Source organism: Hyalella azteca, unplaced genomic scaffold, assembly GCF_000764305.2.
Source record: "Hyalella azteca isolate HAZT.00-mixed unplaced genomic scaffold, Hazt_2.0.2 contig3047, whole genome shotgun sequence".
NCBI lineage: Eukaryota > Metazoa > Arthropoda > Malacostraca > Amphipoda > Hyalellidae > Hyalella > Hyalella azteca.
In genome coordinates this window covers 16,031-32,900 of record NW_025933301.1, presented here as the reverse complement: position 1 = coordinate 32,900, position 16,870 = coordinate 16,031, and the positions used below count along the sequence as shown (strand labels likewise).

The 16,870-nt window shown below is 38.8% G+C and overlaps 3 protein-coding genes across 3 annotated transcripts; all 3 read right to left on the bottom strand.

Moving 5' to 3' along the window:
- Positions 1 to 112: 112 nt before the first annotated feature.
- LOC108681636 lies at positions 113 to 7,795 on the bottom strand. The gene is made up of 12 exons (XM_018170688.2): positions 7,774 to 7,795; positions 7,591 to 7,685; positions 7,140 to 7,237; positions 6,401 to 6,531; positions 5,014 to 5,196; positions 4,524 to 4,598; positions 3,606 to 3,732; positions 2,756 to 2,859; positions 2,283 to 2,427; positions 1,668 to 1,745; positions 1,404 to 1,504; positions 113 to 915 (listed from the first exon to the last, which is right to left on the bottom strand). The coding sequence occupies exons 1-12, from the start codon at positions 7,793 to 7,795 to the stop codon at positions 833 to 835; spliced, it is 1,242 nt and encodes a 413-aa protein (XP_018026177.1). The 3' UTR covers positions 113 to 832.
- Positions 7,796 to 8,453: 658 nt separating this feature from the next.
- LOC108681635 lies at positions 8,454 to 13,129 on the bottom strand. Its single transcript, XM_018170687.1, has 6 exons — positions 12,993 to 13,129; positions 11,940 to 12,003; positions 10,743 to 10,800; positions 9,819 to 9,984; positions 9,258 to 9,410; positions 8,454 to 8,480 (listed from the first exon to the last, which is right to left on the bottom strand). The coding sequence occupies exons 1-6, from the start codon at positions 13,017 to 13,019 to the stop codon at positions 8,454 to 8,456; spliced, it is 495 nt and encodes a 164-aa protein (XP_018026176.1). The 5' UTR covers positions 13,020 to 13,129.
- A 26-nt stretch (positions 13,130 to 13,155) lies between these two features.
- LOC108681634 (meiotic recombination protein REC8 homolog) lies at positions 13,156 to 16,495 on the bottom strand. The gene is made up of 6 exons (XM_018170686.1): positions 16,324 to 16,495; positions 15,994 to 16,130; positions 15,473 to 15,649; positions 14,878 to 14,938; positions 14,369 to 14,477; positions 13,156 to 13,395 (listed from the first exon to the last, which is right to left on the bottom strand). Exons 1-6 carry the CDS (start codon positions 16,464 to 16,466, stop codon positions 13,156 to 13,158), a joined length of 867 nt encoding a protein of 288 aa, XP_018026175.1. The 5' UTR covers positions 16,467 to 16,495.
- Between the last annotated feature and the right edge of the window lie 375 nt (positions 16,496 to 16,870).

Below are 16,870 nucleotides of genomic sequence, written 5' to 3'. Positions count from 1 at the left end.
CCATCGCTTGCAACCCTCAGGCTCGGAAAGGTTGGAGAGACCCGTGTTGTGTAATCCATTTTAGTTGGGATAATCATACATGGAATTTTCGATATGAAAATATAATGGAACTTCAATAGGTCATTCATAGAAAATATTAGAATAATCCGACAGAATTTCGTCTACATATTGAGTCATAAAAAGCGAAACGTGTAACCAATATATCCTTTCTAAATAAAATAAACGAAGTGTAACGTAACGATACAAAAAATGTTCCGTTCTATTGGAAATCATACTAATAACACATAATGACAACTGCACATTAAGTCAAGTCTACTGTGCGTCTACAACTACAAATTCGTCAACTACAATACAATACGAGCAACGATATCTAACGTTATTAGTTAATGATAATACGTGCAATCATTAGCTTATTGCGACCTTCAACTTTATTATTTGCAAAGTGTAAGAACTGAAGTGAAAACCGTGACCATATCATACGCAAAAGCTAATTATTAAATCTTTTGTGCATCTTACGTTACTGTTTAAATTTTCTGCTTAATCTGGATATATATTTAGATGAACAGTAAATTAATTTTTTATTTTGTGTAATGATTTGAGACCACATAATGTATTATTCAAATTGCACGTATTCCTTGGTTGATTGAAAACTGAAATAAAAACAGCAAAGCGAAAAAATACTGACTAGTTACTTCGATTTGAAAAAAAAACAACAAATCGGCGTCAAATCACACAACGAACTTTCTAGCTGAAAAGACATTAAACTGATGACCATTGTTTTGAACTCAAAATCCCTGACGTCGGTCATGCTGCTGCAGAGCTAAGTATTCTTTCAGATGTCCGTCAGCACACGCACATAGACAGGCGCATACGACTTCTCTTGCGACAGAAATACTTTCTGTTGCTTGTGCAGTTCTGTAACGCATTAGAAAATAAGATAGAAATTACTTACTATACTCGTGAAATCCTGTTACACTACCTTAAGGCAGACCTTTCAGTTGACCCCATTCAGTGACACAGCTCATAGCAACAACGGAACGCGCTGAGACACAACTATTGGACAGTCTAGCGACAAAGAAACGCATCGCAACACAGGTTGCTCAAAAGTATAGCTACAACGAAACGCGTTTCCTTTCTGTGAGATAATGACTCTTGTAATGCACATTAATTGTGATCATTAGTATTCTGCTAAAATGTATCCTCTCAACTTGAACTTGAAAAAATCCCCAACAATAAAAACCTAAAAAATAAATAAGTTTGAAATAAATGTGAAGTGCGGTTAAATCTTGAATAAATGTAAAAAAATTACAACAATTCGCAACTTTTCATGAAATTTCAGTAAGCTTTAAAAAATATTCCAGTAATTTAGGGAATGAGTAATATCTCCAGGACCTGGCACTCACCCAGTAACGCCATGAACCTGGTAGCCACCACACGTCTGCTTGCTCTTGGAGGTAGAAGCTGCGAGAACAATATTGCCCGCGATGCCTCAGAATCCCTTTCTCTGAAAACAAGCGAATCATCAGATTCGAATTTCTCATCACAACCTTTCAATGCGAATTAGAATTAATTTGTTCGGAGACAACTGGAACGTTCGGGTGCAAATTCACAGAAACATGTATTCTTTCTATATCTCCGAGAAAATTCTATACTTAGAAACAACTTACTGAGTTTCCTGATGCTGATCCTTCAGCTGCTGCAGCAACATCTCGGCTCGAATGCTCGTAGGCACCGGAGGCGAGAGGCTGGCGAATTATAGCATTGTGACAGTGAATTTGATCATTGCATTATGAGGGCAAAAATGAATGCATTATTGAGGGCATAATGAATGCAAATTATGAATGAGGGCATTATGAATGCGAAAATGCAAATTATGAGGGCTAAAAATGAGATGATCTAACTAAAATGAAGGAAGTCGTATGAGCAATTATAATCAATGTTGAATAATATAAAAACGCAACTGTCATCTCACAAATGCCCGAGTCACATATTTTCGTTAGTAGACGCATGCAATTCAATAACTAAACGGAATACTCGAGTCTCTCAAACTTGTCTTTTAATTAATACGATAGACCAATAAAAGAGCAGAAATAAGGAACAAAATTAGGAAGTTGTTTAATGGCATCAATTCAAGTGTTGGAGACGAAGAGATTTTATATATCAATTATAACGTTTTCAAAAATAAACAATAGAGGAAATTCCATCAGTTTCCGAATGATTAGAAAAAAATGACACATCCAATTTTAAGTACATATTAGTTCTTTAATTTAGTTTAAGCAAACCTCGTGGCAACTCTTGGTATCGGGGACATCGACTCCGGTATGAAGGTAGGATACTGAGCGCGTGCCTCATCCATGGGTTCATCCTCTCGTTCAAGACCAGCCAAAGGCGTCGCCGTTTCCAGGTGCGTTACGAGTGGCGAGGGCACTGCAATTCCAAGTGAATAGCAATTACACGTAAGTGCAATTACACGTGAATTTGAATTAAGTAGAAATCATCTAAAAAGCGTAGGTACTGTTACTCGTATTTATACGGTAAAGCACCGTTCAACTTTTTGATGCTATTTTTATTTATGCATAAGCGGGCAGAAATACACTACCCCCCTCCGCTAACTCGCAATTTATCTCTGAAGATAGCTAGCCTTGATGAGAGGAACGAGTGCGACCTTAACAGTGTGTTCTAGATATCTCAAATTTACACAAATTATTCAGCCATAAAATATTCCTAGGATTAGACTGAATATCACGGAGCTCACGAGCGGGAGAAGCCAGTGGGCCGGGAGGAGCAGGCATGTCAGGGAGCAAGTCTTCGTCAGGCCGCGCCTTTTTAGCCGGCAGATCGGCGATGTCTTCCAGCTCACTGTTGGACATTAATAATTGCGACTTCTTTCATTAGCACTCGTGTGAAGTCGTGTGATAATGCAAAAACAAAATCACACATTTAAATTAATTACTATTATCAATCATTATGTTGAAACCAAGTGAAACTAACAAGAATAATTTATAGACTATATAAGTACTCTATTCTAAAGAAGCTTAGTCTAATATTATGAAGTCAAATCAAAAGAAGCCTGGTCTGAACATGAAAAATTAGAAGCTAGGGCTCGGTAAATTTTTGGAATCAAAGCTAGAGATGAAAATTTAAGAAGAAATAACACGTGTGGAAATAGTGACGCGCTGAGTCATGCGCGCAAAACGCCAAGCCAATTTACTGGATACATCACACAATTCACTTGGACTCGTTACTGATTAGGCTTTCCATAATCATGTATATAATTAGCACCCGAGCTTTGCCTGCTACTTTATAATTTTTTTCATTATTAGCGCTCGCAAGCCGTTAACAGTTGATCGCGCTCACTCTCGCGTTTATGGCGACCATTTAGATGGTGAAGTTCCATAGAGCTCCCGACAAACGAATGGATACCAAAATGATTTCGCTTGAGAACAGAAGTCACTAGTCCAACAAATTTGAAAATGCTATCTGATAATGTTCTACATATTATTAATAATATAAAAATCAATCACCATCTGTAGCGAACTTATGGCGCAGCAAAATTACAGTTCAAACTCCCACTACTGCGTGAGAGACACACAAGACCTCATTACCTGGGCAGAATGTCAGGCAAAGGTCTCTTCTTTGAGGGCTGAATGTGAACTTCTGCCTCGGTTACGTGTTGCTGCAGGCCTCCGTCGGGGGAGCGAGGACGATGTCTGACGAGCTGCCGGACGCCATCTGAGGTAAAATTGATTTTTAAATTCAAGTATTGTGGATTTAAAAATTTCTCGCACAAATGAGAAATGTGACAGATTGATTGTTATGTGATTATAATAAAGAAGCTGAAGATTGGATACATTTTGAAAACACTAAGGCAATTAATCCAAAATGCTTGGAAAAATTTAAGAGCTCTGAAGTCAACGAAATTGGGATATTAATAAATGTGAATAATTTCAAAACGATATTTTTCTTGCAAAGGAGAAATAGAATTAACCAATAAATCCATGTTCTGACCTCATCAGGAAATAAAAACTGTACTAACGTATTTTTCTACAAGTAGGATCACTTTTGCACCCACTAATTCAAAGGAGTCACAGAACAGAAGGCAATGGGGAATGACTTTTTGTGCCGCGGGAGTAACAGCCTTAATTGGCATTAACTCCAAAACATCTCCACTATTTTAAAAACATTTAGCCTCGAGATATATTTCAACAGCCTGGCTCAATAATTGCGTGTGCTATCAATTAACCACTTCCTCTGATGAGTGCAGGGTGGCCCAGTGGTTACAGTTCAGAGTACAAAGATTGGCGCGGGTTCGATCCCAGCTCTGAGCGACAGTTTCTGGTCAGAATCAGCGAGGAGGCCGGGCGGTTAAGCAAAGCAGAATTGTAGCAGTGAGTTGCGAGTTCGAGACCGCAAAATGCTGTGAGTGTTCTGCGATGTTAAGAATCGGCGACAGGCCTACGGCCTAATAAACGCTGAAACCGCTATTATTATTATTATTAGCGAGCACGGGGCAAGGAAATTACCTGTAGCGACTGAGTATAAGTCCGCAGGTGGCGGCATCAGGCTGTCCTCAAGCTCCATCGTTACAGTCCGTACATCTGTCCTCAACGGGCACATCCGGTTAAAAGCATTGTGAATCTTAAAGTTAGTTATCTACTATTTCTTATCTACAAAATGCATCATCAGAATTCATTCAAAAGAAAATTATTTTAAAATCTGCTACAAAAACAGCGAGAAAATACTCTTTCCTTCGTAAAGAATTTGGAATCTAAAAGAGCGATGCCAATTCTGACTGAAGTACAGTTTCCGCAAATCTATTCAATGTTACACGAATTTTATCTTATTATCGTACGCGAATCAAAAATAGCCCCGTCATGCTTGTGAAATAGGACCTATAGTCATATTTTTTTTCATTTTAATTTGTCCTCAATTTTTTTTGTTCAAGCCTAACATCAGTAATGAATACATATACAGCAATAAAACAATTGTTGACACTACTTCAACGTCTCATACCTTGGTGTGCAAGATCCAGATCTCCGACGGTTCTGGCAGGCGATTCATAAAGACCAGGAGCAAAGTGGACGGCGGGCGAGCGATCTCCATCGGGCCGCGAGACTCCAGCGTCCTCCATCGCCGCCACTTGAATATCTTCGTCGCGGCCAGCAACGAATGGGCTTTCAGTCGTAGCTTTTTCCTCTGACGAGTGGGAAAAATTTCATTTGCGGATTTTTTGAGTTATATTGTTTAATTTTGAGTTATATGGTGAGTTAATTTAATATTTTCTTCGAAATTTAGAGACGATCCACTAAAATTTAATATAATTTCATCAGTTAGACAAAAAACCTGGAACAATTATGAGATAATCATTAAACTTGAAGTTAGATAAAAGTCCACATATCGGAAGAGAACACGTAAGTGATTAAAAACCTTCGAACCAAACCAACACCGTGAATTAGAATTAAAATATATTTGATCCTATGCACACGGTACAAAGAATTCCACTCGCGAGCGAAGGATAAAACAATAGGAATGTAAGGATCATATGGATCAGTGGTCCAACTTGCGACCCGCGGGTCTCGTCAACGACGCGATTTACATTAAGCCACTCGTAAAATTTAATTAGACTGAGTGGCATCAGCATGCCATGTATGGTATTTCTATTACGTGGAGGAAGTGTAGAGATTTCATCTCTGACGCCGAAGCTGTCTGGAGCTGGCACCACCACTCATCTACGTCTGGCATGTCAAACCCCCACCCCCACTTCTCGTGTCTGGCATTTCAATCTCCCACCCTTTCTTTTCATTTGTCTATATCAGCTCTCCACCTCCCACTTCTCATCTGTCTGGCATTTAAACCGCCTATCTGAATATGGACTGCACTGAGGACTGCTCAAAGAGCAGTACTGCCTCAATGTACTGCTCTTTTTCGGAGGTCTTTCTTTTGTCACAAATTATAGGGAAGATTTTCTGGAAAACGATCGAAACCAGAAAAGATTTTTTAAGAAAATAAGTACACAAACGCTTGGTACGCCGGTTGCAACTCGTTCACCTGCATATGTTGCGCCTTAAGAGGCAGCAGCTAAGGAGGTTAACGGATCATCAACCGGCCCTCGGTCGGCAATAGTTCGGGGATCACTGATCTAGAAACTGACTCCTGTCTTGAAGCAGATAATCAAACCTATAATAAAAAATTGCTAAAGACCCATTGCTGCATCAGCATATATCTATTCACTTCCGTAAGATAGATGCCTATCTTTCATTCGAGGAAGATGAACCAGCCGTTTTGCAGGCAGCAAATGACCAACCTTCAACATATTTGATCCAACTAGTAGATTAAAATTTATTCATCTGCCTACGTCACCGTGGACGAGATAGTTTACGAGTAACTAGCACGAACGTACCAGGGATGGGCCGCAGCGACGGGTCTCGTCTGAGGGGCAGTGAGGCGCTGCCGGGCGCTGCAGCGGCAGGTCTTGCTGACGCGGCGCCTGCGCTCCCGATGGATAGCGCGCTCACATCCGGAGTCTTCAAACTGTTAACAATTATATGCTTGATATTTTCATGTTAAATACTACCAATTACAATCAAATACGTAGTGGCTTAGCGACTAAATGATTAGTAGCAGTAAAACTGAAATAGTTCACCGTAAATAAGGCGGATTATCTCGGTCGTTGAATTGACGTTAAATCGGGATTTGCTGATCACCGCCAGGTAACTGAAAGCACCAAATAGTCCTGACAGCGGAAAAGGCATGAAAAAAGTAGCGTTAGCATAGTGAAAAGACGAAAAAAATAACTGGGGTGGGGATAAATTTTACAGAGCGGCGAAGAATAGGAAAGCTATATATGCATGGCATGTTGGGGTACGTGCTATTTACAACTTGATTCGAAATTATGTATTTTCTACAGCCTGAACATACCTTTAACAATTAATGGTTTCTCACTCAGTTCTGGTAAGTATATTATAGCCTTCCCTTTCACAAACATAAGCAAGGGATTGCCGTTATCTCAAGTAATACTAACGTGTAGATTTACATACATTAATAAAAATTTAAGAACCCAGAGAAGACCAGAATAGCGGCGAAAAATACCTCCACTACTTATTGAGGCAAACCACATCTAAGTTGACGCGGCAACGCACCTGGAAGCGTCTTTGGAAGACTGGAAGGACGATAAATTACCCAGCGGGCGCGAGTCATTGCCAGTTGCTTCACGCTCAAACGTGTCCCCAAACGCCCGCTGTAGGAGAGAGAGCAGGACGCACGTGTTCAGATTCAATCTTAATGATTCTGATATAATCACTTGACTAATCTTGCAAATTGTTACTATAAAGAGCATAAGACATAGCTTGAAATCTGAAGTTTACTGCATTTCATTCATTGAAAAACAAACCTTTGAAAACAACATTTGATGTTAAACGTGGTTTGAGTAACTCTGGCTATGCGAATACAATCGTACAATAGAGATAATTAAAAAAGATAATACGACATACATGTAATAGAAAAAATACGACTATGCAAAATATATGAAAACATTATACTGAAAATAATTAGGTTGCAATGCTGGTAGTCAAATATTGAAATAATGCATACCTTGCGAGAACGTTGCGGAAGCATGGGAGTGTCGAAATGATCCAAATCTGCAGTTGCTTTGTAGTGTCGCGTGATGAGTTCCGCACAAATTCTTCCTGAAACGTTAACACTCTTACAGAACACACTTGCAACGAATTCATACAAACATCTAATAAACCTTAGAATTCCTATCGTATAACAGACTTTCACGTGTAGAGTAGGTCATGTTATTAATTGAAGCAGGGTTTATCATAGAAATAAGCAATTCCCCAGAAATATGAAAATGCCAACAACTTATTTGGACGACCAAGTCCAAGAGAGACGAACGAGTGAGAAAACAGCGAGAAAAGATCGTATTGTAGTTTCCCTAACAACAAGAATATCATTGGGAGTACACCGGATCAAATACAATATTTTCAAGCACTTCATTTTTTTATTTAGTTCTACGGTTAACTTCTACTGTATAAATAGTTAACGACAAATGACAATCAAGTTCCGCCTTTTTTGATAACATCGATTAAGCAATGTAGAATGGTAAGCAAGTGGCAATGTTTACCGTTACCACCTTGACTACGGACTACGAAGTCCTAAACTCATCACAAGGTCATTCTTGTTATGAATGTTTCGTCATCTATACATATCGATTTAAATTTAAATTAATTTTATCGATATATGTCGATTTAAATTTAAATTCATTTTATCTATATATGTCGATTTAAATTTAAATTCATTTTATCTATATATATCGATTTAAATTTAAATTCATTTTATTCGACGCGACGGCCACTGGTAAGACAAACATTTTAGTTCAATTTCGCGGGGGTATCCCGCGAAATAGGTTCGAATTTCGGGGCACTGAACCAGACCGATATCAGTACCAAAATTTAGTCAACAATAGTATCCCGTGAGTTCTGTAAAAACCAGACCGATATCAGTGCCAAAATTTATTTTGACATAGCTGATTCAGTTATTTGTGCGACCACTTCAGACACTTAATATAGGAACAGCTATGCAGAATCTAATGCAGCAAATACAAAACAGTAAAGAAAAACAATTCTGCACCAAACAGATCAGAAATCCGTACGATTTTTTACTAGGTACATCATAAAATGAAGCTTGAATTATCTCGGAAGACTAGTGATTAACTCTTCACGGAAACACGGCAAATTCGAAATGCGAAGAATAAAGAGTCTGCGATTGCTAGTTGTTAGTTTTGTCTAGTGTCGCTTGTTAATGCATCAATAAATTAGTTGCATACTCCGTCTTGTGTCCGTTCCGTTCTTGTACTAACTACCAGAGCAGAGACTTCACTGGTCAGAAAAAAACGTTATTTCTGGCGTGTGGGCCACAACTCTTATAAAATGGTTAATATTTCAATTCCTGAGCGCGGTTAGTGGGAAATGTTATGTATGAATGGATAGAAAGAAGATTGGTAGAAACGCGATAACGCAGATTCAAGCACAAACCAGGGACCGTGGGAGCCTCTTGTCATGCAATTTCAAGTTGCCATTTATGGTGACTTGCGTGCATATGGGTTGAGTAATCGCAAAAACTCACATCGCTTGGAATGGAAAGCAACTTCAAGACAATATTGATCACTATCAGACTCCAATCTCGTCAGGGGTGTCCATACCTATAGGTTGGCTTTAATTCTAAACTCTCTGTTTCTTAACACAAGGTGGCCTTACCTGAGCTCTGAGCGTCTCATGGCCCTCCTGGAGCTGGAAACGAAACTTCTCCCTGGGAATGTAGATAAACTTGTCGATGATGATGCCTCGTCTACGGCCAATGCGCCGAGCAGCAGCTGGCTTCTTAACAGCGTCGATGGGCGCGAGAGCCAACTGAATCACGATATTCGTACAAGAATTTTGTCAAATTTAGACTTACACAAGGGCTTACTATGTCTACGCCATAATAACCGACACAAGAATGTCGATAATTCACATGAACTATCGACAACATCAAGGAGTATTCAAACCTGGGCAAAAAGAGGACGACGTAATATCGAACCTTGGTCATTTGCCATGATTTGCTCTAGATCGATTACATGCACTACGTAAGATACTTATACAACACGTTAGTTCAATACACTTGCTTTGAGATTTGTGTAATCGTATTGGCCTCTGAAACTGAAGCACGAAACCAAAAACCTCATAGCATTTTATCTAGTTTCCGTCACTACTTAGTAAAAATGAATAAACCTTAACATGAACATTTTAATGAAAGTCGTAGGTACAAGTTGAACAAACCTCGGAGCCGCTCATGATAAGAGTACGTCGCTTAGGAATGACAGGAGCTGCTGGCAGCGCCTCTGTGACGTCCAGAAGCGGGCTGGTGCGGCGCTTGGGCTTGATCGGAGCGCGCGGTACAGCGTCGGCCGCGCCAGCAGGCGTTGACTCGATGGCAGAGAACAGCCTGCTCGTCGAACGCGCTGTTAGTTGCAGTTTACGCACTAGTCTGAATACTGATAAAATTGAATATGATATGATCCTGATATGATTTAGGATCTTTTAATATAACAAGTGATGTGAACTGTTGCACCGAATTGGATGGAAGGGCACCCGAAAGATTTAAGTAGATCGCAAACCTCTCAAAGCTGGTGATTACTTAAATGAAAGCTCTCACTACCATTTCCTTTATGAGCAAGTTCATTTTATCTTTGTGCTTTTTTTTCAAGCAAATAGAATCGATAGCTATTCGGAGTAAATACAAGTCGAAGGAAAGAATCGGACTATGAGAGTTCAAAGGGCACTCAGTTCATAGGATTTTTCTTTATTCAGGATCTTTTATTATAACAAACATGAATCTTGTCAGGTGCTGGTATTTTCACGAAATTATATCATTATGTTTGTCTTCGGGAGAACCATTCAAAATCAATCAACGCCCACCAAAGTTATACAACTTAACAAACGAATTAAACTTGAATTGGCATTGGCGAGACAAATAATTCAAAATAATTTTGAATTGGCATTGGCGAGACACGAATGGGTGTTAATTTAATAATCGCCACCACACTTGTCTTGACGTGAACGTTAAAATATAAAAATTACAATTATCAACGAAAATTACGATGTTTAAATTTCAAGTAATATTACAGTGAAAATAAAAGTTTGAGAAGGGGTTAATGAGTGCTACAGGAAACAATACGCTATGGCTGTGACGTGAATACTCACGGCGGAGATATAACAGGAGCAGTGGCTGAGGCAGCTTCTGTTACGGCGGGAACGTCTTCTGCAATACCCACAGAAAATACCACACACAACTATGAGAGCTAGCAAGATACATCACCTCTGCCCGTTATGCTAGCTGTCTTACAATTGTTGCGAGAACCAATACAAACAAAAACACTTTCAAAATGACCCAACGAAAAGCGTTTTCTTCCACGGCATGATCGATAACTATTATATTAGGAACAGGAAGGATAAGTGATATACTTCGACATCGAACAGCTAAAATTTACCCATCATTGTTCATTAGGGTCATCAATAAATACTCCGTTCTTTCATATAATTATTCCGAACCACCAACGAATGTTCGAAGCTGACGAATGCGCACTGTGGGTGTAGAACATACAATGTGAATTAATTAAATGCCTTAAAAATATGGAGAAGGTCGGGAGCGAGAGCAACAAATAGTGAATAGCACACGATGTGCTTTATCGAGCATCAACAGCGACGTCACTTCTCGATAGGAATTCAAAATTTCAGTCAAATTCAGTAAAACGGTGAAGTCATAATGAAATTTATTGAAACTCTTGACTCCGCCCTCTAGATTCAAACTCTTTCATAGCACAGAATTCAGTTTCGGCAATGGAAATATATAGAACTGAAAAATTTTTAATGATCGTAAATTGTAAAATCATTATCGTGATGGTCAGTCCCAATAGTTAGAACGTAAAGCACCACGAACCATGAAATTTACTGCACGACTTCTGTTATGATTAGAATAATGTAATGTTTGTTAACTCCTAATAAAAAACAAAATCGTTTTGAAGTTATTCATGCAAAAAAATCCTGAATAATAATACGGTAAGGTTAAATTTCATTATCAATACATATATAGTAGGATGATTACAAAATGTTTAATAATTGGAAAATATATTTTAGTTGTGAGTCAGCAGGCAGGTTTTCTAAGATTTTCAAGGTGTTTTCTAATAAGATTTTTTATTAATAAAAATGAGGGATCCCCACACAACATTTACTTCCAGATAAGGTACAAATTCCCACATACAAGAAGCCTGCGCCCGCAACCGTCCCGCAGAAGGCATTGCACGTCGTTCACACAACCCCCCCCCCCCACAAAAAAAAATCGTCTAGTTAAGAATGAAAGTTATTATAGTAAGTCAAAGGAAAAACACAATTACGACTGACCAACACTTGTAGCTACTTCTTGCTGCAGCTTCTCGTCGAGTCTTCTTCGGGCTGCCATCCTTCCCTGGAAAAAATCAGAAGCATCAAACTGAACCCGTAAGAAACAGAAATGAAACTATTCGATGCGTTAAAATTAATTGATTTGCAGCATATTGAACGATGCTGTCGTTTATACAAGCGTGCTCCAATGTAATTTTGAAAGTCGAACAATTAGCGTCTAAAAAATATGTGAAAGCTACTACTTACCAAATTACCTGTTCCGAGGATTTAAATAACTAAAATATGGGACACCTATTTAGACGAACAATGTACACCTGATGAAGGTTGTGCATCATTCAGAAGTAAACTCTCACAAAACGTGCTATTATTAGGGCACAGTTGTCTGAACACATTCTGCATACAAGGAAATAAGCGTTGAATATTATAGTTTAATGCTAAGGTCAGAAGAGAATTTTGAGTGCATTAGATACAATTCAAAGATCACTGGGTGACTCGCATGCTGTATCGGTTAGCAGTAGAGATATAACAAGTGAAAGTAAAATGGAACAAACTAAATTATTGGATACAATTCACTGAGATATTGGAACGAACCTGTTTGAATTTAAAGGAAAATGAAGTGCCTCATGAGTCCTAAACAAGAAAACAACAATAATAAATAATAGCGGTTTCAGCGTTTATTAGGCCGTAGGACTGTTGCCGATTCTTAACATCGCAGAACATTCACAGCTTGATGTGGTCTCAAACACACAACTCACTACTCAATTTTTGCTGTGCTTAACCGCCCGGCCTCCTAGCCGATTCTGACAAGAAGCTGGCGCACAGAGCTGGGATAGAACCCGCGCCTCTCTGCTTCAATCCTGGTACTCTGAACTTCAACCACTGGTTACCCGACTTCATGTGCAACCAATACTAAATAGGTACTTGTTTTAATCACCAATTCATTTCGGAATATGCCATTACCTAATAACTCTGCTTGCTTAAAGTTGAACGCTATTGTAAACTAAGAACGTTTTCCGACTAAGCGCCAATGCTTTGTTAAAACAGAAGAGGCACCTGGCGAGGAGGAAGTGGAGTGACCATTTCGCTGGGCACGGCATCAGTAAGATGGACAGCAGCGGCAGGGGCAGGCGCATCAGGGGCTGTCAGGGTTATTTCAGGGACAGCAGGCGCATCAGGGGCAGGCGCATCAGGGGCAGGCGCATCAGGGGCAGGCGCATCAGGGGGCAGGCGCATCAGGGGCAGGCGCATCAGGGGCAGGCGCATCAGGGGCAGGCGCATCAGGGGCAGGCGCATCAGGAGCAGGCGCATCAGGGGCAGGCACATCAGGGGCTGTCAGGGTTATTTCAGGGACGGCAGAACGAATCCCTGTCCTCATCCAATCTTCAGGCAGCTCAGAGAACGGCGGCCCGAAATCTATCTCTGCAGGCAAGCTTACAGGAACTTGGCGCAAGTCCACCTGCAATTATGAAAGTCAATAGATATCAAATCCATACAGAATAATAAACTTCGATTTAATACATCGCATGTAATTTCAGAAGACGAGCTTCAATATTGCAACCAGAATATGGTTGAACAACAACAAAACTCTGCAAGCTCTGAAGTGGAAATAGATGAAGCAGTAAATAAAATCTTATGCTGTACATAAGCATAAAAATATATCTATGAGATGTCGTTGCCTAAGCCAACAACACTCCATCCCTACAATGTAAGCACGATATAAGCACACATTAGAGTCGTCCTTGAAATCGAATACCATGTGTAGCTCCAAAGTTGGAATTCTAGTGAAAATTTATGTACGTTCAGAAAAGAAAAATTAGTCTTGTTGCCGAAGTTTGCAGTATTCACTACGCAAAAACTGTCAAGCAAAGGCGACGTTGTTTGTCGCTCATTCTTATACATCAGAACGACGGAAGAAACAATTGGAGACGCGAAAAAAAACTAGATGTGAAAATTAATTCAATTGATGTACAGTCCAAACTTAGCTGTCAGTCATACGATAGGACACATTAAAGTAAATGAAGAAAGGACAATATAAGAAGCCAAAACATGTGAGGGTGCATGTATTGCATTCAACTTTCAGGAGGTAAAAGCTTGAAGAAATGCTCAGCTAATGTTTACAATAGTCAGGATTTCGAGATTCGCATTACTGGCTGTCATATACTGATATACTATATGAGAATGAAGCTGCACTAAATTATAATATGGATATAGAAAAAGACTATCCATACGAGTGTCTCTTTCAAAATAAAAGCTGGGTTTGAGATGAGGTAACGATCAAAGAAAACCTTGAAAACACTGAATTCTTTAAATAATCATGTCTCAAATATTCGCCAAAAATTGCTGGATCGTGAAAATTACACACAGAAATTAGAGATCACATCCTAATTTAGCAAGACTACGTATGGTTAGCAGCAATGGCGGCCTCTGACCTCTCTTATGGTGATGTCGTCCAAGTGAGCCACAGAGTGAGGGCCGGAGACGTGGGCTGGGTGCTCCCAGTCCTCCTCTAGCATTTGCAGCGTTTGCATCCCCGAAGATCTGTGATATAATATAGAACATCAATTCGTTTAGCAATTTAACAATGTTAAAAGGTAATGATGTAATTTTTTATGTTAGTTCATAGTGCATTGAGCATTGGGCAAAACAAAAAATTTAAGGTCACAACTGACTTGAAAATCACCACAACATAGTCAGCTGAAAATAATTTAATGCTTAATAATTTAACCAACAATTGAGAAACAATACCAAGTAACTTTTAAGAGATGGAAGGAAATTACCAGACCATGATTACCGGTAGCAATTATTTATACTAATTACGCGAGAAACGAGCACTTTTCCAAGCCAAACTCAGCAATGAGCCAATCACCGAAAGGAACAAAAATGGTAAATGGCAAAAATTTTCCACCATACATAAGAATAACAGCAAATTTATACACACTTTTCCGAAGTAAGCTGCCTGAGACTATCATACTCCAGCGGTCCCTTTCCCGGAGCCATCTCTGAAATAGCAAAGCCATCTCGCAATCTTAATTGTTCATTTCAAATTGTTAACACTGCTTGATCAGACAAGGAAAAACAATTTTTAATCATAATAAGAACATCGGTTCAGAGGTACAAACAGTGTCCAAAAATTTACATAAAAATTAGAGGTCCAAACCACAAAGTCATGTCTAACTTATTAGCTAAAGTAGAATGATGATTTAAAGAAAATTTAATGGTCCTAATTCACAAGGTTAATTAGCCAAACGTATATATACTGTACCAAAAATTGTGGTATAATTTCAATCATTTAAAAATTAAATAGATAATTATTTTTTGGCCTTCAAAGGTAGAGATAAGATCCATGCATAAGAAGAACTATCAACTGTTTTGGTGTTTGCACAACATAGATGATTATCATTAGATGCAATGTTGTCAGCTAAGCAAACATTTATCCAAATAAAGACAATGCAATGAGTACTTAGTATTAGAAATATGAATAGATACCTAAATGAAATACACATTGAAACAAATAGCATGAGATAATATCTTACTCCTTGGAGAAATATTCCCAGGATCAAGTTCAATTGCTCCAGGGAGCACATCACACGGGGCCAATAGCAGAGGGCCACAGGGCTCAACACTTTGAAGCACAGCAGCTATGTGGTGTTCAGGAAGGTCAATGAGAATCCTGTTCTGGCAGAGCCGGATCTTGGACTCGACTGCTTCATCTGAAAGAGAATCACTGAATTATGCAACATCATCACTCTTGCACAAAAATTATGCACTTGCCATCATAACTTTGATTAAAAGTTTCATACAAAACAAGAAGATGTGGGAGTGGGACTAAGAGCATTGGTTAACATGAGACTCGTTTTGATTGCCTCACTGTAGAGCATATTACATAAAATGAGTAAATTTGTGAAGTATTATCATTATACTAGGGAATTATTTGAGGAGCTTCAGAACAAATGAGGGTGAAAAAGCAAGTAACTGCTTGCCATACCGTAATGCTGGAACATTCTTGAACACAACAGTTGTGGTTCAATTAATGACCACTAAATTATAAACTTACGGTAAAGAAGTAGAACCTGTCTCTCATGGATCTTCACAACCCCATACATCAGCATAGACGAGAGGTACAAGGAAAGATGTCTGGGCTTCTCATCATCACCAGTTCTCTTGATTTGCACATGCTTCAGAATTTGTGAGCTGGACAATGAATTACAATGAACTCAATAACAATATAATTAAACATAGGTACGTAATTATTGACATTAAGACAACAATATAGACATAGGTACCCGGTACCTAATTATTGAGATCACAAATGTTATTGGCAAGTGCTATCATTCCAAGATGACATACTTATAGTTCATTAGAAGGGATACATTCATATTCTTACCAAGATCTGGGTACATTTACATTGATGACTTTATTGAAGTCTTTATCCTGTCTCTTGTCATACTTGAAGCTGCCAGTGGCAACTAGCCACAAAATGGACAGCTTGCCTGAACGAGGGTGCAGAATGTCATAACTGTAAAACATTCTGAGGTATCAAGATAAATGCCTGTTTCTGCAAAGGAAAAACAATTGTGTGTGAAAAACCAAAAGTTAGAATCATCCAAACTAATGACATTAAAATTTGGCCATTTAAATGTATAAACTTGTTTGCTACGTGATCTTTTTACCAGTGGAATTTTAGGAATAAAATATATTCTCATGTATTCATTTTAATCTTTAGTCTTTTTTGAAAAAAAAATATTCATCAGCTTGCTTAAATAAATTTATGTTGGAACCTTGAAAGCATGTGAATATAGATAAATATATTCAACACTGATCTGCAAGCTGAAACTAAAACTACTTCTTAGTTATAAAAGTGAGTTCAGTTCTAAGAATTTCTATTTGAAAGGATATGTGTACATGTTCAGTTATTACCCCTCTAACCTGAT